General features: G+C 47.4%; 1 protein-coding gene across 6 annotated transcripts in view; it reads right to left on the bottom strand.

Moving 5' to 3' along the window:
• Positions 1–272: 272 nt before the first annotated feature.
• The window catches only part of PLEKHA1 (pleckstrin homology domain containing A1), a 57,030-nt gene continuing 31,493 nt past the window's right edge, over positions 273–25,809 (bottom strand). Inside the window, exons 5-13 of one of the 6 annotated variants that reach the window (XM_058671729.1) lie at positions 24,461–24,558; positions 17,377–17,502; positions 15,284–15,424; positions 13,342–13,410; positions 7,636–7,700; positions 6,672–6,735; positions 3,637–3,726; positions 2,424–2,494; positions 880–1,215 (exon numbers count right to left, since the gene is read on the bottom strand). In XM_058671729.1, coding sequence (XP_058527712.1) covers positions 1,008–1,215; positions 2,424–2,494; positions 3,637–3,726; positions 6,672–6,735; positions 7,636–7,700; positions 13,342–13,410; positions 15,284–15,424; positions 17,377–17,502; positions 24,461–24,558 — 932 coding nt within the window. In that variant the 3' untranslated portion in view covers positions 880–1,007. Of the gene's footprint in view, positions 1,216–2,389; positions 2,495–3,636; positions 3,727–6,671; positions 6,736–7,635; positions 7,701–13,341; positions 13,411–15,283; positions 15,425–17,376; positions 17,503–24,460; positions 24,559–25,809 lie in introns of those variants that run through there. The other 5 variants (XM_058671730.1, XM_058671728.1, XM_058671733.1 and 2 more) reach the window with 5 other exon arrangements.

The raw sequence follows: 25,809 nt of genomic DNA, 5'->3' as shown, positions 1-25,809 counted from the left end.
AAGTTGAGAAAACTCAGGCACTTGAATACAGGCTATTAGAGACAAAAGGTAGAGGCTGTAGCAATTCACGTCCCAGGGCAGTTATGTCTTTACATACAAATTTGAGGTCTTTTATTGATCCAAATATAGAAATAAAAACTATTTACAAAACTCTGATAAGAAAATCAGATCTCCCCCAATTTCCTTCTGGATGATTTTTACTGAATGCAGCAGTGCCTCCTGTGTGTCCTGCCCAACCTCCTTCAGACACAGGTCTGAGTGACCGTTGTCCGAACTCCAGCTCTCCCTTCCTTGCACCCCGGGCAGCTCCCAATCCTGACTGACGGCTTGACAAGACCTTCTATGCAAAAACTCACTACTCACCTTGAGATTGAGGGCATCAAAAATGGAAGTAATTTCAAAAGAGTCCACATAATGTAGTATAAATCTGACAGCACCACAAACAGCATGAGTTTAGGTATCTTAGTCTGGCAACATTTCATTTGGTAATTATCAACCAATAAGAATCTGTAAATACTGAACCTTGAAAGGAAGTTATAGTAGTATTTTAAAAAGTGACCCAAATAATTAGTAAGTACTTTAAACGTCTTAAGATGTTACACATTTAAACTCAAAGTCACCATGCAAACAGGATTATCACACATGTGTTTTTACCACCCACGTAACACACCAAGCTCTAGACAGCTGAAATGGAACACTTAGGGTTGGTTTTTTTTTTTCCTTCCTTAAAGAAATTCTATTTCGTTTGGCCACTCGCTAGATTCTTGGTTCGCCAGCTCATAAAGAATACCCCTCAGAGGGGGTGGAGCCCACACCTGGACAGCCACCTGGCCTCTGTCATCTTTGGCTAGAAGTCTCACGGAAGGAGGCGGCGCGGAGGCAGGCTGGCCCCCTGCCTGCACCTCACACATCACTGACAGGAAGGCTTGCGTCATCCAAGTCCACCGGGTCACAAGGCTTTTCCTGAGGACTGTTTTTACTCAGAGGTTTCAGCAGAGCTCGCTCGGCTACTTTGGAAGCTGGTTCTCTTGCAGAGAGAGTCTGGACCTTGAAGCTCCCTGGCTTGACCTTGGCAAGAGATTCGTGAAATCCCCGCTTCTCCAGGGCAAAGCTTGAGACCAGGGAGTTGCTGCGAGAGGCTGTGGAATGTGAGGCGGCTGCTGCCCTGGCGGGCCGGAGAGTGTGTTTGGCTTCTGTGGGACAGGTGGAATGCTCCTGTAAAGAGGGGTGCCAGTCAGACACGGTCAGCACTAGCGCCAGCTCAGTAACTAGCGTGAGACTGGATTCTGTGAAAAACACACAGGCAGCAGAAGCAGGAGCCATGCAGACAGAGGGGCAAGCTCCTTCCCAAGGCAGCACGGTTTAGCAGTGAGCTGAAAGCAATGACAGCCACCGGCCATTTCCACTAGGAAACCAGTTCTGTCACCGAAGCCTTACAGCTTCCGACACTTTCCAAGACTCAGCCAAGCTAAGCTGGAATACGGCGTTCCAATTGCAACATAAGTGAAATGGATCTAAGAAGGGGCCTACCAGTTTTATCATTTTACTTCAGAATATATTCTCAGCTGACACAAGGAATTATCCCACATATTTAAAAAAAAGATTTAAAAAATCCAAAATGCACAAATCAAAGGCCGCAGTTTTCAGACATTACATTGTCTGGTAGTCTTGAGAAGACTCAGACTTCGCTTCCTTGAATTTCATGGCAACCAACAAAGGCAAAGGTCAACTTTTCCTTAATTTATTTACTTTTGAATATCTCATATACTTGTATGGCTTAAGATTTTAAAGCTGGCAAAGGGTACAAATTTAATGTTAAAAAATTATGGTGAAGTAATTATCAGGTGTGAATATTAATCATAATGTTTCTAGTTAATCCAATCTGAAGATATTCTTAAATTTGATCATTCCAAATGTTTTGCTACGTAGGTCCAAGTTTACTAACATTTACTGAAGATAGCAAAGTAGTACAAATTACCAAAATACTATTACATGGCTAAGTTTTATCAGAGTTCTAAAATGCCATGCAAATTATAGGAATGCATATTTTATTTAATGCATATGCATGCGTGGGTCTGAATATATTATTAAACAAAGGAACATTTCAAGTGTTATAAAATAGAAAACCTAAAAATATATGAAACGCAGGAATCAAAATCCTTGTACTAATTCAGTATATTAATTTTCAGAAGTTAGCTGAATGTCTCTTTCCATTAGTAAGTTGTATCTTTATTATAATTTTTGTAAATACACATATCCAACCGGATGACTGTAGTGAAACTGTTTGTGTTAGTGTTGACAAAATCAGTTATGGTAACTGCAGCAGGCAGTTTGGTTAAGTCAACTTTCTAGGATGGGTTGTGAGTAGTGAGTAAGTCCGGGCCCTCTCCTAAGAAGGCTCGTCGGCGTGAGAGCCCACATACGTGCTGCAGTCGCCAGCTCTTGAAGTGTACCTCTGTATACAAGGGTTTGACAGCCTTCTGGCCTGCCGCATCTGGAACACAGTGCAAAGCCGAGGTTAGAGTTACCCTACACTGGGCAGAGGGAGGAAAAGAGAACGTTCTGCTGACAGTCACAGCTGGACGGCCCAAGGCGCCCCACCACAAAGCACGGAACACAGACGCCCTTCGCCAACTCGCCCTTCCCAACAGACACTGTTTTTGCAGAGAGTCTCATGCTGGACTGCTGGAAGAGTCACATAGGATATCTGCAGTTACAAAACTATTAGCTATGGAAGGGACTTCCTGCCAGGAGGTATAACCAGCCTGATTAAAATAAGAAACGAGCTTCTGTTAACAGAGCTGTACGTATCACTGCCAGCACATGAGTAAATGACAGTAACGTCACAGCGCTAGCCCAGGACAAACAGTAGAGACGCAGAGCACTGAGCGTTCACAGGGAATCCTGACAATAAAATTTTATCATATTAATTATTAGACTACTTTCTGTGGATGAAATCTTAAGACACTTTGTAATTTTTCACTTCTTCAGCAGAAATTTATAGTTTCAGATTAGAGACCAGTTGCCAACATATTAACAAAGCCAAAGCTAACTCTTATAATATACCTGGTGAACATGACAAGTAAACACACAAAAAAATTTTTTACTACTTCTGAGCAGAACGACAGGGCAGTGTTCCAGAGCAGGCTTTCACATTAACCCAACGGGAAATGATAGTGAAAACTTGAACTGGGAACCCAACACTGCCAAGGCTCCGGGTGTGCAGTGACCTTCCGGCACTAGTAAGTAAAAACAGCCCAGCTGAAACGAGAATAAATACGGAAGGGACTGAGTTCACACAGCAGACAGTCAGGCCACAGACCACACTGAGAATCTGACAAATTAACCGACTCTACATCTGCCAACAAGTAAGAATGTCTAAAACAAAGCAAGGAAATGTTTTATTCTTCAGTTGCTCTGTCTGTGCATTTACCACTAGACAGTGCACAGAAAGCTATGGACACGTAACACTACAAAGAAGCATTAAATTAGAAATGCATTATTTTCTGCAAGTCCAATTGGTATGAATTATGTCAACATGCAAATAAATCTCAAGAAAGAAAGAGACTGGAAGGATTAGGGGGTGGAGGAAAGGAAGACCCAAGGGAGCGTCACCCCAGCGAGCAGCAGACGTACAGCAGTGGCCGATCTGCCGGGCCCGCGCTGGGCCACGATGGCGCCCGAGACCGCCTTGATCCAGCTGTGCATCTCCTCGGGGCTGTCGGCCTGCAAGACAGAGGGGCCCTTCACTCCGCAGCTCTTCCAATCATCTTCCACGCCCGTGAAGTCAATGAATTTACCTTGGTAACTTACACTGTCTGCAGAAAAACTGTTCTAACATAATAATTTCCAAGATATTTTAGCCATTACTTTGAAAAAAATTTATTAATTTTCATTTTATTTAAAAGGTTGGCAGACAGACGCAGAGATCTTCACTTGCTGGTTATTTCCCAAATGCCTGCAACAGCTGAGGCTGGGCCAAGCTGGAGCCAACAGCCTGCCCAGTGGTGCAAGTACCAGCTGCCCTCCCCAGCCGTGCCTCAGCAGGAAGCTGGGTCGGAAACGGAGGACAGACTTGAACCAGGCACTCTAACACAGAAGGTGTGTTTCAAATGGCAATTAAATCACTGTGCCAAATATCAGCCCCTGTATATCCCTTTTTAAAACCCTGTCTTGGTGGCTAAATTAATGTTTGGCACTTAAATGTTCTAAGATCAGAAACAACAAAAATGTCAACAATAAGAACTTTCAGAGAGAAAAAAAAATAGAAGGGAAATAATAATAATGAAAGATCCTATTTTCTTCTACCAACTGCAAGACTGAATCGGCCATAAGACTATTTCTGACATCATTTTACACATTATTTTTCTAAAGATAATTTCTATTAGTATGTTAAAGCCTTAGAAAAATACTAGCAGTCATAGTCCAAAGTATCAGATTCTCTTGTTGGGCCAAGCTTCCAATGAGGTTCTGAAGCCATATTATGGCCAGAGTGACTGGGACAGGGTTAAGAAGCCCACCGCTGCACAGGTGGTCAGGTCCCCACTCGGCTTGGGAGTCCTGCTTCCTGCTACCACAGACTGTGCAAAGCAACAGCAGTGGGAGACCAGGACTGGGTGCCAGGCTCCAGCCTGGGCTACTACAGGCAGCACACAGATCTCTGCCTACCTGCCTTCAAATAAAACTAAAATATATACAACTTTCAAAAACCTTCCTATGAAATTAATTCGACTAAACATGGTCCAAGGGCCCAGCGCCGTGGCCTAGAGGCTAAAGTGCTCACCTTGAACTCTCCAGGGTCCCATATGGGCACCGGTTCTAATCCCGGCAGCTCCACTTCCCACCCAGCTCCCTGCTTGTGGCCTGGGAGAGCAGTCGAGGACGGCCCAAAGCTTTGGGACCCTGCACCTGTGTGGGAGACCTGGAAGAGGTTCCAGGTTCCAGGCTTAGGATTGGCACAGCACCGGCCGTTGCGCTCACTTGGGGAGTGAATCATCAGATGGAAGATCTTCCTCTCTGTCTCTCTGACTTTGTAATAAAAATAAATAAATCTTAAAAAAAAAAAAAAAAAAACATGGTCCAAAATAGATCCAGAGTCACCAACCCTTACTTTCAGAGCCTAAAATTCCAGACTCTCTTATTTCAAGTAATTTAGACCTACTTCTAAATAGAAGTCTAACCAGTTTCTAGTCTCTAAAAGTCCAAACATCTTAAAGATATAGGATAATATTTTTAAACCAATGACACTAATGAAGACTTTTTAAAAGAAGAGACTCAACACCATCCTAAAAATCAACATGGCCCAGGGAGCATGTTCACAACCTGACAGTTAATCTCAATCTGGAAACTTACCCTAAATAAAAAATTCAGGTAAATTTATGTACAAAGATTCTCCTCACCATTATTACTAAACACAGAAAAAGTACAAAACAATAAATGTTCCGTAACAGTAAGAAGAAACTGCCTGTGTAAATCCACCTGATGTAATACACGGCAGTGCTGAAAGCTTCTCAGGGACCTTTTAATGAAATGAGAGGAAACTGCACAGTATATGAGACCAGTGGGATTCAACAATACAACATACTTCATGTGACCCGATATGACTTAATAAAGGTAACAATAAAATCAGCATGGCTGCCTGATTGCGAACGTTATGACTACTTTCTTAATATTTTTCTGCAATAAGCATATACAACTTTCATAAAAGCATTTTCTTTGTTATTGTTGCTGCTATTTATCTGTTTATTTTCTTTGAGAGGTATAGAAAATGCTCCCAAGTAAGGCAGCCAGAGCTGGGAACTCAGTCCGGGTCTCTCTTGTGGATGGCAAACACCCAGCTAACTGAGCCCTCACTGCCACCCTCCAGGATCTACAGGTGGAACTGCGCGACTAGCCCAAGTATTCTTACACAGACACAGGCATCAACTGCTAGGCCAGATATACACCTTCCAGGTGCTCCTTTGAGAAACTTCACACCTGAATAATAACTCATATAGTAAGCAAAAACAAAACTCAAATACAGAATGCCAATGACCAACAAGGGGCCAGCACACTGACCCACTGGGCTAATCCTCTGCCTGCTAGCACTGGCTGACACTACTCCTGATGGCTCCACTTCCCATTCAGCTCCCTGTTTGTGGCCTGGGAAAGCAGCAGAGGCTGACTCAAAGCCTTGGGCTCCTGCACCCGCATGGGAGACCTGGAGGAGACTCCTGCCTTCAGATCAGCCCATCTGTGGCTACTGTGGCAATCTGGGGAGTGAGCCAGTGCATGATGTCTGTCTGTCTCTGTAAATCCGCCTTTCAAATAAGAATACATAAATCTTTATACATGCACACATATTTACAAACTACCAACAAATGGAAATATTGGAAAATCAAGATTCTAAAGCCTGTGCACCAACAACAATCCCACGGGAAGGAATACAACTTATACCACAATTAAAATAGCATTTTTTGCCCAAATATTATCTGTCTCTATTTCATGCTATTCAGAACAAAGAATTCCTGAACAAATAACTTCCTGATAATTCCATACACAACATGGTTTTATTATTTGCTGAGTTACGGCTGTCATACTTCTTAAACCTTAGAAGCAAAAGGTTTCTGTGTGTTTATTTCATCTCAAAAGCATTAGCTGACTGGACCTATATTCTCTAAACAATATCTTACCTGCACATAGAAAGTTCGTGATGTTGTTACAATTTCAAAGAGGTTATCCCTCATCATTATGTCACTGTTAGGAAAGGAAATTATCCAATTACACCTTGCAGTAGTTATTTGATAGTTTTTGTTTATTTATTTATCACACAGTTGTACCAATAACAGATGAAAAAGATTAAACAAAATCAAACTATCCTTTATTTTTGCACTAAATTTCATTTGTGTATTTATAGCTTTAAAAGAGGCTCATAAGCAATTTTAAAGCACAGAGTTTTTAACTGTAGTTTCTTTAAATAAACAGCTGCACAGCTTATGCATTCTCTTATGAAGTTCTACTCCACAGCATCACTGAAATACTAAAATAACTAACACATTTAGCAAACCTGGCAGCATGAGTTGTTCTTACTAATTTTTTCCCTGTCATTAACAAGGTATTTACAAATTTTTAGTTTTCAAAAAAAGGACCAATTCTGTTTCCTACTTTTCAAGTAAGTCCAAATGACAATATTTCAATATCTAACATATTTCAATTACAAAAAAAGCTTAATCCTGCCGACCTAGCCATCCACCAATCAGATGTAACCCTGCATTCCACCTGAGAACCCAATCCCCAATCTTCCAGCCCCTTCCCCAACCCCACCCACTCACCAATCATCCCTAGGCATTCACCTGTAGTTGCCAATCCCTTGGGGCCTGCCCTCAAACCCTCCCAATCCCCACCCCCCACACCTGGCAGACAAAAAGGCCCCCAGGTGCGGCTGCTCTCTTCTTTGCTCTTCCCCTCCCTCTTCTTCCGGCCTCCCTTCCCCTTCCCCTCCACCCTGTTCCTGCCCCACTGGAATAAACCGCCTAAAATTAAAAAAAAAAAAAAAAGCTTAATCCTAGGATCAATTCAGGAAAATACAGTTTGTGAGCACACTGAGCATACGGCCACGTCCGCTGTGCAGGGCTGGAGGTCCAAGCTGGGCCTTACCTTTGCTTGCATTCCTGGACCTTATGAACCTCTTTAAGCGGTATCACACGCAGAGGTTCCTTTTCCTGGCAACAAACAAAATGGATTAAATGTTTACCTGTAAATCAATGTGGAAAGGATGGTTTCTTCTTGAAGCCTATCGAGGACAGTGATGTGCATTTATACACTCCTCACTCCACTCACGTGGTCTGACCTACACACTGCTGTCTGACACAAGGTTTCTGGCCTGAAAGGCAGTACAGCTTAGGAAAAGTCATTAACCGTTACAGCCTCTGCAATGGACTCTGTGTACCAAGTGTACTATTTCTAGGGTGCAGGGACCAACCAGCGTCTTTAACTTTTAACGTTGTTTTACACATTATAATACATGAACTTTTCCTGAACTTAAACTCGGTGCTGGCATATCTACTACCTCTTCATACGATTACATTTTATTTGTCTGACAGACCGATCCCATCTGCTGATTCACTGGCCAAATGCCTATGCTGGCTGGAGATGCAAAGCAGGGAGCCAGGGACTCAGTGCAGGCCTCCCACACGGGCACTGGACCCCAGCCCCTGAGCCCCTGAGCCCCTGAGCCCCCTGAGCCCCCTGAGCCCCCCACTCCCGACCCTGCCTCTCAGGCTCTGCATTTGCAGGCAGCCAAAGCCAGAAACTGGAGCCAGGTAGAGAAGCGAGGCATGAGGGCATCCTCGCTTGCATGTGCTTGGTTTTACAAGTGCTAGCTCACGCTGCTCACAACGCCACAGCACACGTTCATGTACTCATCTGAGGAAACCAAGGGCGAAGCATGTTAAGTGTTTCCCCTTAGGTTCTAAGTCATCATACACAAGATAAAAGGATGCAAAAAAATTCATTAATAATATATTTGTAGGACACATTCCATGAAACACTAGATCCTTATTTTACTGAATATAATTAGCTCAAGACACATCATTATCTTATATTTTATAAATCATAACAGAATTTTATACTAAACCATAGATTTTTGAAGTTTTATAAAATATTTTCCTTTTGAAATAATTTCAGACTATGCAAGACACACCAGAACAGTACCAAGAACTTACAGAGCTTGTGCCTGGTCTGCTGGGGTGTTACCCCGCCCTCTGTGCCTGTCATGTGTATGTGAGTGTATGTGAATAAACACATTTTTCTCCAGGCTGAAATGGTTGGGGGCAAACTGTTCTGGACTGCAGCACCTAGGACTGTGCTTGTGACGCTCACAGCGCAGCAGTAAGAGGCAGAACCTCTGCATGGACGTGACAGTGTCCTCCCTCCTACGCACACTGTTCTACGCAGGATCACATCTTGGACTCAGCTGTCATGTCGCATGCTCTCTTTATAGCAGAACAGTCTTTCATGAATTATTAAACTGGAGTTTTACTCCAAAGAAAACTTCATCTATGTATTCATTGACTCATTTTTGTCTATGGGAAATAATTTATTACTAATATTATTTCTTGCATGAATTGTCCAAGTTTTGGTCACTGGGAACCCCTCTACGGACATCTTCCCACCCTGTCCAAGCTACTCCGTTATTTTCTGGCAAAAATAGATGCACTTGTCTCGGCTTGTACTTTCTCGTCCCCACTCTGAAATCAGTCACTGCCACTCACAGCATGACATTCGTAAGTGCTTCTGCGGTGAGGACAGCTGGCTTCTTCACTCAGCCACCTTCTCATAATTGAGAAGCTTTCTATGGATCATCTGCAATCAATACTAATCACTCCTCTGATAAATCCATCCGCTGCCATACTGCCACTGCGTAAAGCTTCAGTGTAGATTTTTGAAAAAAATTATCTTTTACATTTTATTGGAAAGTCAGATTTAGAGAGAAGGAGAGAAAGACAAAAGGTCTTCCGAGATCTTCCGTCCACTGGTTTACTCCCCAACTGGTTGCAGTAGCTGGAGCTGAGCCAATCAGGAGCCAAGAGCCTGGGGCCAGGAGCTTCTTCAGAGCCTCCCACGTAGGTGCAGGGTCTCAAGGCTTTGAGCCATCCTCGACTGCCTTCTCAGGTCAAAAACAGGGAGGTGGATGGGAAATGGAGCAGCTGGGACACAAACTGTACCCATGTGGGAGCCTGGGGCATGCGAGGCAAGGATTTAGCCACTAGGCTATTGTGCTGGGACCTAACATTTTTCTTTTTCTTTTTTTTTTTAAATTTACTTATTATTTTTAATTCATTAATTACATTGTATTATGTGACACAGTTTCATAGGTACTTGGATTCTCCCACCCCTCCCCAAACCCTCCCACCATGGTGGACTCCTCCACCTTGTTGCATAACCACAGTTCAAGTTCAGTTGAGATTCCCCCACTGCAAGTATATACCAAACATAGAGTCCAGCATCTTATTGTCCAGTCAAGTTCAACGGCTTCTTAGGTATACCCTCTCTGGTCTGAAGACAGAGCCAGCAGAGTATCATCCCAGTCAATTAAAAGCTCCAACATACCATCAGCAAAAATTTATATCATTATGGAATTAATTGACATAGTAATGAGTAACCAATATGTTAAAACTAAATGCGAGTTCTTAACCACCTTCTGTGACCACCTCATTGACATTTCAATTTTAGTCCATACACAACATATAACAAACCTAACATAACATGTTATACATAACATCGTGTCATCTTAAATTAAGGCAAACATGTGGTATTTAACCTTTTGGGATTGGCTCATTTCCCTTAGCATTATGGTTTCCAGTTTGGCCCATTTGGCCACAAAGAACTGCATTTTGTTTTTTTTAATAGCTGAGTAGTATTCCATGGAGTAGATGAACCATAGCTTTCTTATCCAATCCTCTGTTGATGGGCATTTTGGCTGCTTCCATGTTTTTGCAATTACTGATTGTGCTGCTATGAACATAGGAGTGCATGTTGGTTTCTCATAAAACAATTGTTCTGGATATATTCCTAGGAGTGCTATTGCCGGATCATACAGTATGTTGAATTTGAGTTGTTTGAATATTCTCCATAGTGATTGCCATAGAGGCTGTACCAGCCTGCAGCCCCACCAGCAGTGGAGTAGGGATCCCTTTTCCCCGCAACCTCGCCAACAAGTGTTGTTGGTGCTTTTATTCATGTGGGCCAGTCTTACTGGCGTTAGGTGGTACCTCATTGATGTTTTAATTTGGATTTCCCTTATTGCCAGGGAACTTGAGCATTTTTTCATATGTTTATTTGCCATTTGGGTTTGTTCCTTTGTGAAGTGTCTGCCCATTTCCCGTGCCCATTTCTTGAGTGGCTTGTTTGTTTTGGTGTTTTGGCTGTTTCGTAGTTTCTTTGTATACTCTGGAGATTAGCCCTCTATCACCTACGCAGTGTGCGAAGATCTTCTCCCATTCTGTGGGCTGCTTTTTTACTTTATTGTTTCCTTTGCTGTACAGAAGCTTCTTAGTTTGATGAGGTCCCATTTGTTTATTCTGGTCTCGATTTCTATTGCTTTTGGAGTCCTTTTTAGGAAGTAGGGACCTACCCCTAGATCTTGCAGAGTATTTCCAACATTTTCTTCCAAAAGTTTGAAGGTTTCTGGATGTAGGTTTAGATCTTTTATCCATTTGGATCTGATCTTAGTGTATGGTGAGAGATGTGGGTCTATCTTTTTGTTTCTGCAGGCTATCAACCAGTTGTCCCAACAGCATTTATAGAACAGACCTTCCCATTTGCTTGGGTTGTCGTTTGTCTTTTTGTCAAAGATTATTTGGCTGTATTTGTGTGGGTTCCCATGTGGTGTTTCTATTCTGCTCCATTGATCTTCTTCTCTATTTTTTTTGCCAGTACCAGGCTGTTTTGATAACCACTGCCCTATAGTATGTCCAGAGGTCCAGAACTGTGATTCCCCCTGCTAACTTCCTGTTCTTGAGAATGGTTCTAGCTATTCGTGGTTTTTTGTGTTTCCAGATGAACCTTTGAATCATTGTTTCCAGATCTGTGAAGAATGTTTTGGGCAATTTGATTGGGATTGTGTTGAATGTATATATTGCTTTTGGCAGTATAGACATTTTAATGATATTGATTTTACCTATCCAGGAGCATGGGATGTTACTCCATCTTTCGAGGTCTTGTTCAATTTCTTTTTTAAGCAGTTTGTAGTTTTCTTCAAATAGGTCTCCTACATTTTTGGTTAACATTTTTCTTTAATGTGTGTTTATTTTTATCCATTTGAAAGGTAGAAGGCAGGTGTGCTGGAAAGGAAAGCAGTCTTGGATCTGCTAGTTCACTACCAAATGCCTGCCACAGCCAGAGCTGGGCCAGACCAAAGCCGGCAGACCAGAACTCCAACAGGGTCTCCCTTGTGGGTGGGCAGGGACCTCAACACTCCAGCCATTACCTGCCGCCTCCTGCGTCCATCAGCACGTGGGTGGGCAGGGCCCTCAACACTCCAGCCATTACCTGCCACCTCCTGCGTCCATCAGCACGTGGGTGGGCAGGGCCCTCAACACTCCAGCCACTACCTGCCACCTCCTGCGTCCATCAGCACGTGGGTGGGCAGGGCCCTCAGCACTCCAGCCACTACCTGCCGCTCCTGCATCCATCCGCACGTGGGTGGGCAGGGCCCTCAGCACTCCAGCCACTACCTGCCGCTCCTGCGTCCATCAGCACGTGGGTGAGCAGGGCCCTCAGCACTCCAGCCACTACCTGCCACCTCCTGCGTCCATCAGCAGGAAGGTGGGCTGGAAGAAGCACAGGGACCAAAACCTTTGATTCAAGATGCAGGCATCCCAGGCAGCAGCTTAAGCTGCTAAGACGTAATACTGCTCACCCAATGAAGTTTTAATTTGCATCTCTGTAATAATTAAGAATGTTGAATATCTTTTCTAAGTTGTTTTCCAGGGCCAGGCCCATGGCACAGTATAGGCAAGGCCTATGCCTACTGTGCCAGGATGCCTACTCTCCCAACTGCCTTCCGGCCTGCGCCCAGGGAAGAGCACACCTCCAGCCTGCACACCGGGCAGCACTGGCTGCCCCCTCTTCCCCTGAGGTGACTCTCAAACTGATGGCTTCCTATTCTCAGTGGCCCACTGTCCAACACAGCAGCCATTACTGACATGAAACTACCAGTAAAAAAGAAATCGGTCTTGGGTTTAACATGGAAGAGTTCCTCACTTGTACTAGCCATATGTTCAGGGCTTAGCTGCCACACAGAAACACGGAACACTGCCACCTGTGCAGTTCTGTTGGTCAGTGGTGTCCTTGTACCTCCTAACAAAAGTCCTCTCAAACATCCCACACAACAAGCACAGGACCAGAATTGCATTCCAGCTACCCAACAAGCCATTGCAAGATTCGTGTCACCTCATGGTATTTCAAGTAAGAATGCCAGTCAAAGAGGGAATTCCAGCCTCTGATCACACTTTCTGAAAACACAAAAGCACTTCACAGGAAACAATGTAAGAGTCTATGTGAAATCAGAAAATAAAATGTTGAGAGTGGGCAAGGAAGAGGCAGAAATACAAAGGGTTAACCGCTGCCGTCCAAGACCGCCTTGTACACCTGCTCCCTGAGGAACCGCGAGGCAGCTTTCAGATCCTCCAAGGTGGAACGCCTCTTTGAAGATACAACCTTTCTATTCAAGGAAAACACCATAAACCAAAGCATCACATATACAGGCACCTTTCAAAAACAGAATGATTTTAACAGCACATAGTTACATATATTTGCTGCAATGTAACATATCTCAAACATTATGACACAGCAACATACCAGTTCAGATTTGAAGTAGCCTATTGTGTTTTCATCCAACTGAAAATATCTTCTCTTCCAGTTTTTCATCTACAGAAACGAACACAGACATAAGACTTCTGTTTCTAAAAATGTCAGATGTTAATCACCACTCAATTATTCTGATACAAATCCAGTCACAGACACCAAGCACCATTCTTCCCATTTGGTGTTGAGATAAATGATACTTTGTCTCTGTCTTTGGCTACCCAATGCCCTCACACCCGCATTCAACCTTGGGAGGTTGGCTTTCAGTTTTCATCATGTGCTTTTATCATATGACTTCACATTTTTAAATACTTCACTTCCCTCTCTCGCCCCTCCATGAAGCAAAGAGCAAGAACAGAAGTGCTACTGAACCACAGTAAGGAGCTGCACCTGCTGGGGCACAAGTTCGTCCACAGCAGCAAAGAAAAACACTTAAGGGAGACTTTCATACGAATATTTTTTCTCAGGTACAGTTTTTGTGGAACTACTAGCTACTTAACTTTAATTTCTACATGAATTCTCAAGATTGAGTTTACACAGTCAGAATGCCTGAAGTCTCAGTCCAGGGCTTACTCCTGTACAAGTTCCCATCGTGGAGCTCGTGTGCAGGAATAGTTCTAAGGACGAAGTGCAGTGCCAAGGGCTTCATCTCTCCTTCACATCTTTCAAAAAGAGTCCCTGACAGGCTGCACAAAATGAGTTTTCTTACACAAGAGAACCGGAGCCATTAAGCAGCCCAAGGTCATGGAGCTTTCTGTGGAGGTGAGCTCAATGCCAAACCAATCAAGGCGTCTCTCCAACCCCACTCCCCAGCCCCACCCTGCCATGCTCCATTCTTCCCAGCCCAGGCCCGCCGTCCCCCACTCCCCCAGCCCCAGGCCCGCCCTCCCCCTACTCCCCCAGCCCCAGGCCCGCCCTCCCCCACTCCCCCAGCCCCAGGCCCGCCCTCCCCCACTCCCCCAGCCCCGGCCCGCCCTCCCCCACTCCCCCAGCCCCAGGCCCGCCCTCTCCCACTCCCCCAGCCCCAGGCCCGCCCTCTCCCACTCCCCCAGCCCCAGGCCCGCCCTCCCCCACTCCCCCAGCCCCAGGCCCGTCCCCTACTCCCCCAGCCTCAGGCCCGCCGTCCCCTACTCCCCCAGCCCCCGGCCCGCCGTCCCCCACTCCCCCAGCCCCAGGCCCGCCGTCCCCCACTCCCCCAGCCCCAGGCCCGCCCTCCCCCACTCCCCCAGCCCCAGGCCCGCCGTCCCCCACTCCCCCACTCCCCAGCCCCAGGCCCGCCGTCCCCCACTCCCCCCGCCCCAGGCCCGCCGTCCCCCACTCCCCCAGCCCCAGGCCCGCCGTCCCCCACTCCCCCACTCCCCCAGCCCCAGGCCCGCCCTCCCCCACTCCCCCACTCCCCCAGCCCCAGGCCCGCCGTCCCCCACTCCCCCAGCCCCAGGCCCGCCGTCCCCCACTCCCCCAGCCCCAGGCCCGCCGTCCCCCACTCCCCCACTCCCCCAGCCCCAGGCCCGCCGTCCCCCACTCCCCCACTCCCCCAGCCCCAGGCCCGCCGTCCCCCACTCCCCCCGCCCCAGGCCCGCCGTCCCCCACTCCCCCAGCCCCAGGCCCACCGTCCCCCACTCCCCAGCCCCAGGCCCGAAGTCCCCCACTCCCCCAGCCAAGGGCTCTTTTCCTGACCTACTCTCAGGTGTGGGAAAATCAACAGAAAAGGTTCCTGAAATTAACGTAAACTCTTAGAAAGTCAATTAAACTGACAGTGGTAAGTAACATTAATTCACCTGGTCACTCACAGACTACAGAAATAGAGCGGAATAAAGGCCATTCTACCTCCAGAGGCCCTTCCCAGCTTATCTCTCACTTTGGGACCTCCACAAAACACAACCAACAATTTGCATGCTCATTTTTCCTTGTTTCACATATTTTATAAGCTACTCACCACTGCTCCTTGTTTTACACAATACCCAGCTTTGATTATGGCACTGTCTGAATGTGGTTTAGGAGTAAAGTACGGAACATGGCTTTGTGACCGTTTCAAATTATTCCTGTCAACACTTTCGCCGCATTCATTTGCTTCTTTCTAAAATGAAGAAAAAAATAAATTCTTTCGCTTACTTAGCTTCAAATCGTATCTTCATCTCATGGTGTGATCCTGAGTGCCAACATATTTTCAAGTACAGATTAATGTGACAAACTCACTCCTAACTTTCCCATCACTGATTAAAACAGAAATTTTTACTTGTTTTACAAGTTCTTTGAAAAAAAAAACCTGTTAAGTGGTATTAACCTTTATTTTGACATATTTTTATAGATTTCAAGGAAGTTGGCCCCCTCAAGCTGTACAGAAGGTACTGTGTAACTTGCAATTTGTCTCCCCCAAAAGGGGAGCCATATTTATGACTAGGATACACACCCCAGGCTCAGAGGCACGCCCAAACCCCTTCCTCAGATCTTCCCTTCCTCACCTGCAGTCCCAAACACTCTCACCCCGCGTGTGCATCTGAAGTGCTTGGGCCCTACACCCACCTGGGAGACCCAGAAGCAGCTGGCTTCAGCCTGGCTTCAGCCTGGCAACTGCCACATCTGAGGAGTCAATCAGCAGATATGCACTTTTTTTTTTTAAGACTGATTTATTTTTATTGGAAAGACAGATTTACAGAGAAGAAGAGAGAGACAGAGAGAAAGATGTTCCATCCACTAGTTCACTCCCCAAGTGGCTGCAATGACCGGTGCTGAGCTGATCCAAAGCCCCAAAGCCAGGAGCCAGGAGCTTCTTCTAGGTCTCCCATGTGAGTGTAAGGCTTTGGGCCATCCTCTCCTGCTTTCCCCTTACACCAGAAGCAGGGAGCTGGAAAGGAAATGGAGCAGCCGGGATAGGAACTGGTGTCCATAGGGAATCCCAGGCACACAAGGTGAGGACTTCAGCTGCTAGGCTACTGCGCCAGGCCCATTACAGACTTCTTTGTCTCTCCCTCTCTCTCTAATTCTGCCTTTCAAAAATAAAAATGAACCTTTAAAAAAAAAATCAACAGGAACAGCCGCTGTTTCACATAGCATTTAAGCTCCCACCTGGACTGCCCATGTAACACACTGGAATGCTCACATTTCACCAGCCCATCTTCCTGTAAAATGCACAGCCTGGGAGGCAACACGTGACCGTTTCAGGTTCCTGCCACCCCTAGGGACGACCTGCACTGCGTTTTTCACTCCTGGCTTCAGTCTGGCCCAGTTCCAGGAATCAGAAAATCAGACATTTATTTCTCAATCGGCCTTCCAAATAAAATACATACAAATTTAAAACTTTTAAAGTAGCAACAATGTCTAGAAAGTTTAACCTACAAAAATGTTCATCAAAGCTTTATCTGTAAAAGAAAAACAGGAAAAGCAATTCTATGTGTCAGAGGATTTATAAATTTCTAAAAAGATGCATTTACATTTATTTGAAAGGCAGATTTACAGAAAGCAGAGACAGCAAGAAAGCTATTTCATCCACTGGTTCACTCCCCAAACAGCCACAACAGCCAGAACTGATCAGAGCCAGCAGCCTGGAGCATCTTTCTGGGTCTCCCATGTAGATGCAGGGGACTACAGACCTAACCCATTCTCCGCTGCTTTCCCAGGCCATAAGCAGAGAGTTGGATGGGAAGTGGAGGAGGCGGGACACAAACCGGCACCTGGATGGGATGCAGATACCACAGCTGGAGGACTGACCTATATTACATTACTATGCTGGTGCCAGGATTTGTAAATCATAGTAAATCCACTGCAGACTACTACAGTCATCAACAATTATGTGTAGTAATTTCTGCGGACTTAGAAAAGATTCATGATGTAAGCAGAAATTACCGTCACATCGACTATGTAATTCCTCTTTCCATTCTTGGGTTTCAGGCAGGGGAGTACACAGAAGAGCTCAGAGGAAACATTTAATGTTACTTGTTATTTATCTGTGACATCTACATTTTTTATAGTGACTCAGTACTGTGTCACTGTAAACCTGCGGTGTCTTAACTAAGAATGAGAGTTGCTCACCTGAGTTGGTGTGATTATGGGAACACCACCAACAATATCCGTCCTGTAAGACACCAGCTTCCTCCCACACTCGCCCTGGCAACTCTGCGTGTCAGAGCTGGGCTGTGCGTCTGACTGCTTTGGTACCTGAAACGGCGAGTTACTGCAATCAGCCCACAGCCGCCGTGCCTGCTCCCTCGCCACCACACCCCCAACATCAGCCCAGAGCTGCCTGGGCCTGGGCCTGCAGCGCTCAACCCCACTTCCCTGACATCAGCCCACAGCTGCCTGAGCCTGGGTCTGCAGCCCTCGCCTCCACATCCCTGACATTAGCCCACAGCTGCCTGGGCCTGGGTCTGCAGCCCTCGCCTCCACATCCCTGACATTAGCCCACAGCTGCCTGAGCCTGCAGTCCTTGCCACTACACTTCCCTGACATCAGCTGCCTGGGCCTGGGCCTGCAGCCCTCGCCTCCACACCCCCAACATCAGCCCACAGCTGCCTGGGCCTGGGTCTGCAGCCCTCGCCTCCACATCCCTGACATTAGCCCATAGCTGCCTGGGCCTGCAGCCCTTGCCACTACACCCCCAACATCAGCCCACAGCTGCCTGGGCCTGGGCCTGCAGCACTCAACCCCACTTCCCTGACATCAGCCCACAGCTGCCTGGGCCTGGGTCTGCAGCCCTCGCCTCCACATCCCTGACATTAGCCCACAGCTGCTTGGGCCTGCAGTCATTGCCACTACACCCCCAACATCAGCCCACAGCTGCCTGGGCCTGCTGTCCTCGCCTCCACATCCCTGATATCAGCCCACAGCTGCCTGGGCCTGCAGTCCTTGCCACTACACTTCCCTGACATCAGCTGCCTGGGCCTGGGCCTGCAGCCCTCGCCTCCACACCCCCAACATCAGCCCACAGCTGCCTGGGCCTGGGCCTGCAGCCCTCGCCTCCACACCCCCAACATCAGCCCACAGCTGCCTGGGCCTGGGTCTGCAGCCCTCGCCTCCACATCCCTGACATTAGCCCATAGCTGCCTGGGCCTGCAGCCCTTGCCACTACACCCCCGACATCAGCCCACAGCTGCCTGGGTCTGTAGCCCTCGCCTCCACTTCCCTGACATCAGCCCACAGCTGCCTGGGCCTGCTCCCTCACCTCCACACCCCCAACATCAGCCCACAGCTGCCTGGGCCTGAGCCTGCAGCCCTCGCCTCCATATCCCTGACATCAGCCCACAGCTGCCTGGGCCTGCTCCCTCACCTCCACACCCCCAACATCAGCCCACAGCTGCCTGGGCCTGCAGCCCTCGCCTCCACACCCCCAACATCAGCCCACAGCTGCTTGGGCCTGGGCCTGCAGCCCTCACCTCCACTTCCCTGACATCAGCCCACAGCTGCCTGGGCCTGCTCCCTCACCTCCACACCCCCAACATCAGCCCACAGCTGCCTGGGCCTGCAGCCCTCGCCTCCACTTCCCTGATATCAGCCCACAGCTGCCTGAGCCTGTAGCCCTCACCTCCACATCCCTGACATCAGCCCACAGCTGCCTGGGCCTGCTCCCTCACCTCCACATCCCCCAACATCAGCCCACAGCTGCCTGGGCCTGCAGCCCTCGCCACCACATCCCCAACATCAGCCCACAGCTGCCTGGGCCTGCAGCCCTCGCATCCACTTCCCTGACATCAGCCCACAGCTGCCTGAGCCTGTAGCCCTCACCTCCACTTCCCTGACATCAGCCCACAGCTGCCTGGGCCTGCTCCCTCACCTCCACATCCCCCAACATCAGCCCACAGCTGCCTGGGCCTGCAGCCCTCGCCACCACATCCCCAACATCAGCCCACAGCTGCCTGGGCCTGCAGCCCTCACCTCCACTTCCCCAACATCAGCCCACAGCTGCCTGGGCCTGCAGCCCTCGCCTCCACATCCCCAACATCAGCCCACAGCTGCCTGGGCCTGGGCATGCAGCCCTCGCCTCCATATCCCCAACATCCCCGATGCACAGCTGCCTGGGCCTGCAGTCCTTGCCACTATACCCACGACATCAGCCCACTGCTGCCTGGGCCTGCAGCTCTCGCCTCCACTTCCCTGACATCAGCCCACAGCTGCCTGGGCCTGCTCCCTCACCTCCACACCCCCAACATCAGCCCACAGCTGCCTGGGCCTGCAGCCCTCGCCTCCACACCCCCAACATCAGCCCACAGCTGCTTGGGCCTGGGCCTGCAGCCCTCACCTCCACTTCCCTGACATCAGCCCACAGCTGCTTGGGCCTGCAGCCCTCGCCTCCACACCCCCAACATCAGCCCACAGCTGCTTGGGCCTGCAGCCCTCACCTCCACTTCCCTGACATCAGCCCACAGCTGCCTGAGCCTGTAGCCCTCACCTCCACTTCCCTGATATCAGCCCACAGCTGCCTGAGCCTGTAGCCCTCACCTCCACTTCCCTGACATCAGCCCACAGCTGCCTGGGCCTGCTCCCTCACCTCCACATCCCCCAACATCAGCCCACAGCTGCCTGGGCCTGCAGCCCTCGCCACCACATCCCCAACATCAGCCCACAGCTGCCTGGGCCTGCAGCCCTCACCTCCACTTCCCCAACATCAGCCCACAGCTGCCTGGGCCTGCAGCCCTCGCCTCCACATCCCCAACATCAGCCCACAGCTGCCTGGGCCTGGGCATGCAGCCCTCGCCTCTACATCCCCAACATCCCCGATGCACAGCTGCCTGGGCCTGCAGTCCTTGCCACTATACCCACGACATCAGCCCACAGCTGCCTGGCCCTGCAGCCCTCGTCTCCACACCCCAACATCCCCGATGCACAGCCCACTGCCACACACGCAGCCGGCACTGAGCGCGTCCCCACACAGGCATCATGTCACCTGTGCACGGAGGCAAACCTCATTTGAGAGGAAAGCAAACCGAACACAGATTTAGATCCTTGCGATGCTACATTCTAGCCAGCGTTGTGTCACTCTGTTTCTCACCTAATTGTCAGACGCCAGTCCCTGTTTACTGGAGCTCTCAATACTGAACTACAACTTCAGCTACTGTCTTCTCTTTGCACCGTGCCAACTGTCATTCTGCACGTCCCAAGGGCAGGACTGGGCACAGTCACCTCCACTAGCTTCACAACAGAGTTGAAAGCCTAACCAGAATTAACAGGAGAAAATAAAATCCCTAACCAAAAAAATCAAAGTGTCAAATTAACAAAATATTAACATACAACACCAAAATTCTGAGGCATTTAAAGGAACTACAATACTTGCCATCTCACTGGCAAGCTGTCTGCATAGACAAATAATAACTGTGACAACAGCAGACTCTCCCTGACACTAAGTGGGGACCTGCACTGTGGCGCAGTGTGCTAAGCCTCTGCCTGCGATACTGACAACAGTCCAAGCCTGCACTGCTCCACTTCCTACTGGAAAGCAGAGAAGATGGCCCAAGGATTCGGACCCCTTTCCCCATGTGGAAGACCCAGAGGAAGCTCCCAGCTGCTGGTTCTGGTCTGGCTCAAATGGACAATCCTTTGGATAGTGAACCAGCAGATAGAAAGACGTTCTGTCTCTCTAACTCTGCCTTTCAAATAAATAAGTAAATCCTGCTTTCTAACAAAAGCAATAAATCTTAAAATGTCCACACATAAACTTGCAGATCTTACACATTCTTTCTGAGGGTTCCACCCTGCTCTGAGTAAGCAGCCGGACCTGCCTGCTGATCAGTGAATGCTGTGCGAGTGGAAGGCCCGGACTGTGGAAGCATGGGCCATGGAACAGAATCAAACTCCCAAGTTCAGTTCATCTTAACCACAAAAAAGGTCAAGCTTGCGGAGTTTTCGTCATAATTTCAAAATTACTCTTAGATTAAAATCTAACACTGACTTTTCAAATTAAAACTATGGTGGAAAAAGAAATTAGGAATTAGCCCTATGCACTCTAAATACTATTTAATTAGTGACCAGAAACCACTATATACTTATATTGTCATTGAATAAACAAGTAGTTAAGAGAACACTTTGAAATTAGAAATGCTAATCATTAGTTCTTCCTGCAGGGTTAGTTCCTACATTATCATTCCTGTTCTGTTCTTACATAATGCAAAAAGATTTGAATCGGCAGCCACTGAACCACCTTCACACAGACTCAAGGAAAGCCACAGGTATTGGAAGGAACTGGGGGGTCAGCACTGCAGCTCAGCAAGTAAAGCCATCACCCTGGCATCCCAGAGCACAGGGTCAATTTAAACCCGCCACTTGCTTTCTGATCCAGCTTCCTGCCTAAAAGCCTGGGAAGGCAGCAGCCCGAGACCCTGGCTCCTGGCTCCTGGCTTCCGCCTGGCTCAGCTGGCTCCTGGCTTCCGCCTGGCTCAGCTGGCTCCTGGCTTCCGCCTGGCTCAGCTGGCTCCTGGCTTCCGCCTGGCTCAGCTGGCTCAGCTGGCTCCTGGCTCCTGGCTTCCGCCTGGCTCAGCTGGCCTGCTGCACGATCTGAGGAGCCAGTCGACAGCACAGGTCTCGATCTCCTTTTCCCTCCTTCTGCCTTTCAAATAAACAAATCTTTAAAAATCACAAACGTGGGAAAAAATCATAATGAGGAATTCAATGATCATCACATCCTCCCCCCACCGCCCTGTAACCACCTCTATTTGAAATGCACTCGAATCTTGGATTTCTAAAACTTTAAATGCATGTGTCACTTGGCAATCAGCATGCTAATCATTAAATCACATATTTGACCAAAATGCTGCTTAGAGTGATTCCACAGCAGGTAATACATAGCTGTACGTATATTTAGTATGCAAACTAAGTTTTCAAGGAATCCACATGCAACAAATCGGCAGCTCCTACCAAAACATGTGATAAACTACAGATTTCAGACAAATACATTTAAATGTGTTAAGCACTTATGAAATTTTAACTGGTAACTGTTGTTGTTGTTTTTAAGCTTTATTTTTATTTGAGGGATAGAGTTACAGAGAAAAGGAGGGAGAGAAAGATCTTCCATCCACTGGTTCACTATCCAAAGAGCCACAGTGGCCAGAGCTAGCCAATCCGAAGCCGTGAGCCAGAGCTCCGGGTCTCCCATGTGGGTGCAGGAACCCAAGAACCTGAGCCTTCCTCCACTGTAACACCAGGCTACACGGGAAGTGGAGCAGCTAGGACATGAGCTCACACTCATAAGGGATTCCAGCAGCGCAGACAGAGGCTTAGTCCACAACACCACCATGCCAGCCAAAGATTTTCCTTAAAGAATATAATTAACAGGGACTGGCGAAGTGGCAGATCCAGAAGGAAGCTCCTGGCTCCAGATGGGCTCAGCTCCAGCCATAGCAGACATTGGGAAAGTGAACCGTACTTGGAAGATCTTTCCCTCTCTCCTCTGCAAATCCGTCTGTCAAATAAACATAAATCTTAAAAAATATAATTAACAAAACATACCTTATTTAAAAACAAGAACTTTTTTCATTGCTTGAGTTAAATGTTGATTTTTAGCAATTATACCCAATCCTACATTCCTACTAATGTAGGCATAATTCCTTTACTGATAAGCACATACATATACTTGTATTTTACTATTTACCAGTGGGTTTATTTTCACATAAAAATTTCAGTATGTAAAAATCAAAGCTGTAAAACCACAAAGATTTTTCACATGTCCACACATTTTAAGACTTCACTCAGTCCCTATTCTGTTTGTTTCAAGCTAAAGCTTCCTAGTATAATTTCAGACTGTTTCCTACTGTGAATAGATTACACACAGCAACAAAAATCCACAAAACGATTTTTTCAAAAAGAGCTTGAGCTCATTCACCACTTTTTCTCTTAAGGCACAAACTAGTGCTGCTCATTATCGCAAACTGTAAACAAATAAATAAATATAAACACATTCAATAAAGCTACTGGATGGTGTCTTTCCAAAGAAATTTTCAAAGAAGGGATGTTTATTAAGAGTTAAAACCTTTAAGAACCGATCGTGTGAGTCAGGACAATCGCTCTTCTGCAACTGCACACATCTGAAGTCACTTGTGCTGCACGCACGGCTCAGATGTGGGATGTGGGCGTCTCTGTCATGTGCCGGCAAGTTGTGCTGGTTCAAGCCCAAAAGTCTGACTTCACTCCGAGAACAGCTTTAGCTATTTAACTCTTCGTGGTATTTGGCGTCTAACAATGGGCTGACTTTCAGGAAACACACTCTTTTGAGAGCAAGTCCTTCAGGGTCATTAAGTAACCTCACTTCAGTAAAAGCGTACAACAGACTCAAGCGACCATCGGTCAGGAACTCCTGTGGCCTCCTTCTAGGTAGGGTACCATGCGCACACCTGCACATGTGTACGGGGAAGGACAGGGCCAGAACAGAACCCTTTTCCCATTGCCCATCAGCGGTGAGCCTCAGGACCAGGCAGCAGGGAGCGGGCTCTGCATTCAGGTGGCCATGAGGCAGCTAGAGCATCTCTGAGCTCTCTACAACCCAAACCCTGGACCGGGTTCCCAGCTCCATCACCCACAAACTGGAAACCTATGAAAGGTACTCAACCACCCTAAAACTCACTTTCCCAGATAACTAAAATAAAACCTTTAGGCCTGGCAAAGTATAAATAATCAGTGAATATTAATGCTCTTCAGAAAACCAAACCAAAGACAACCTCACATTGGAAGCACAAAGCTGTAGCACTGCAAAGGAGAAAATTCAGACAAGTTGTGGGTGAGAGAAGTTCAGAGGCCACAGCAAAGGCCACAGGAGAGGAGGGTCTGGGTTCAACTCACAGTCCTTCATGGTCCCCTGTCCTGCTTCTGTCTGTCCCAGCTATGGTTTCCAAAGAGGAGCAAAGGGTCTATTCCATATACTGTTTGAAAAGGAAAAGCCACATTCCCAGGCTAGAACTCTACATCACACACTGTAGAGGCAGGCATGCTTCAGCGACTGCCTGGGACCAGAGTGCCCGGGATCAAGTCCCACCTTCATTCCCAACTCTGGCTTCCTGCTAATGGAAATGCCTGGATGTTCACAGCCTGGTTCAGCTTGGCCCAGACCCAAGCTGTTAACCAGCACATGGGAGACTTCTGCTTGTCTTTCAAACAAATAAAAACATAAATTAAAATACATTTTTAAAATACTTACTGTAATTTTTATAGCTTTGTTCAACACATTTACCCATTCCACTAGGTCCTGTTGATCATTGGCTTGTAGGAAGTATTTCCTCATTCCTGCATTCATAACTGTTCAGAGAAAGAACAAACAGCACACAAAAGATGGGACTTTTTGCCTCCAAATCCATAACTACAGCAGCTGAAAACCTTGCTAGATTTAACACTGTGACTCTCTTGGATTTGACAAAGCATGAGTGGACCAAAAATATTATGGTTTTATCATCCAAGCACAGAGAAAATTCTTACCTCCTTAATGTCCTTAATTTTTTTATAAATAAACAAGCCAGAACATTTCATTAATCCCCTATTTATGGAAACTTATGCTATCTCCCATTTCTGAAATGAGATAAAATACCACATATATGTATTTTCCTAAATAGGACTAACACTTCTATGGGCTAAATTTCTTGACACAGGCTTGGTAAGTCAAAGGAATTCAGACCTAAAATGTCTGCAGGTACAAACACTTTTTTTTTTTTAAGATTTATTCTTTTTTTTTTTTTTTTTTAAAGATTTTATTCATTTTATTACAGCCAGATATACAGAGAGGAGGAGAGACAGAGAGGAAGATCTTCCGTCCGATGAATCACTCCCCAAGTGAGCCGCAACGGGCCGATGCGCGCCGATCCGATGCCGGGAACCAGGAACCTCTTCCGGGTCTCCCACGCGGGTGCAGTGTCCCAATGCATTGGGCCGTCCTAGACTGCCCTCCCAGGCCACAAGCAGGGAGCTGGATGGGAAGTGGAGCTGCCGGGATTAGAACCGGCGCCCATATGGGATCCCGGGGCTTTCAAGGCGAGGACTTTAGCCGCTAGGCCACGCCGCCGGGCCCAAGATTTATTCATTTTTATTACAAAGTCAGATATACAGAGAGGAGGAGAGACAGAGAGGAAGATCTTCCATCCGATGATTCACTCCCCAAGTGAGCGTAATGGCAGGTGCGCGCCGATCTGAAGCCGGGAGCCAGGAACCTCTTCCGGGTCTCCCACGTGGGTACAGGGTCCCAAAGCTTTGGGCCGTCCTCGACTGCTTTCCCAGGCCACAAGCAGGGAGCTGGATGGGAAGTGGAGCTGCCGGGATTAGAACCGGCGTCCATATGGGATCCTGGGGCGTTCAAGGTGAGGACTTTAGCCGCTAGGCCATGTCGCCGGGCCCAACAAACTGTCTTCTTAAAAGAGTGACCTACTGACACTCTGAAAGGCAATGTATGCTACCCTTGCTAGCCCCAGCTATCAGTTGTATTAATTACACAACTCTTGTTTTCAGCCCAAAGGCTTTCTGACATTGAGGCTAGGCGTCTGCAGATAGTATTTCCCAACT

This window comes from Ochotona princeps, chromosome 13, assembly GCF_030435755.1.
Source record: "Ochotona princeps isolate mOchPri1 chromosome 13, mOchPri1.hap1, whole genome shotgun sequence".
Taxonomy (NCBI): Eukaryota; Metazoa; Chordata; class Mammalia; order Lagomorpha; family Ochotonidae; genus Ochotona; species Ochotona princeps.
Note: the sequence above shows the minus strand (reverse complement) of the source record. Positions and strands in the feature narration are given on the sequence as shown.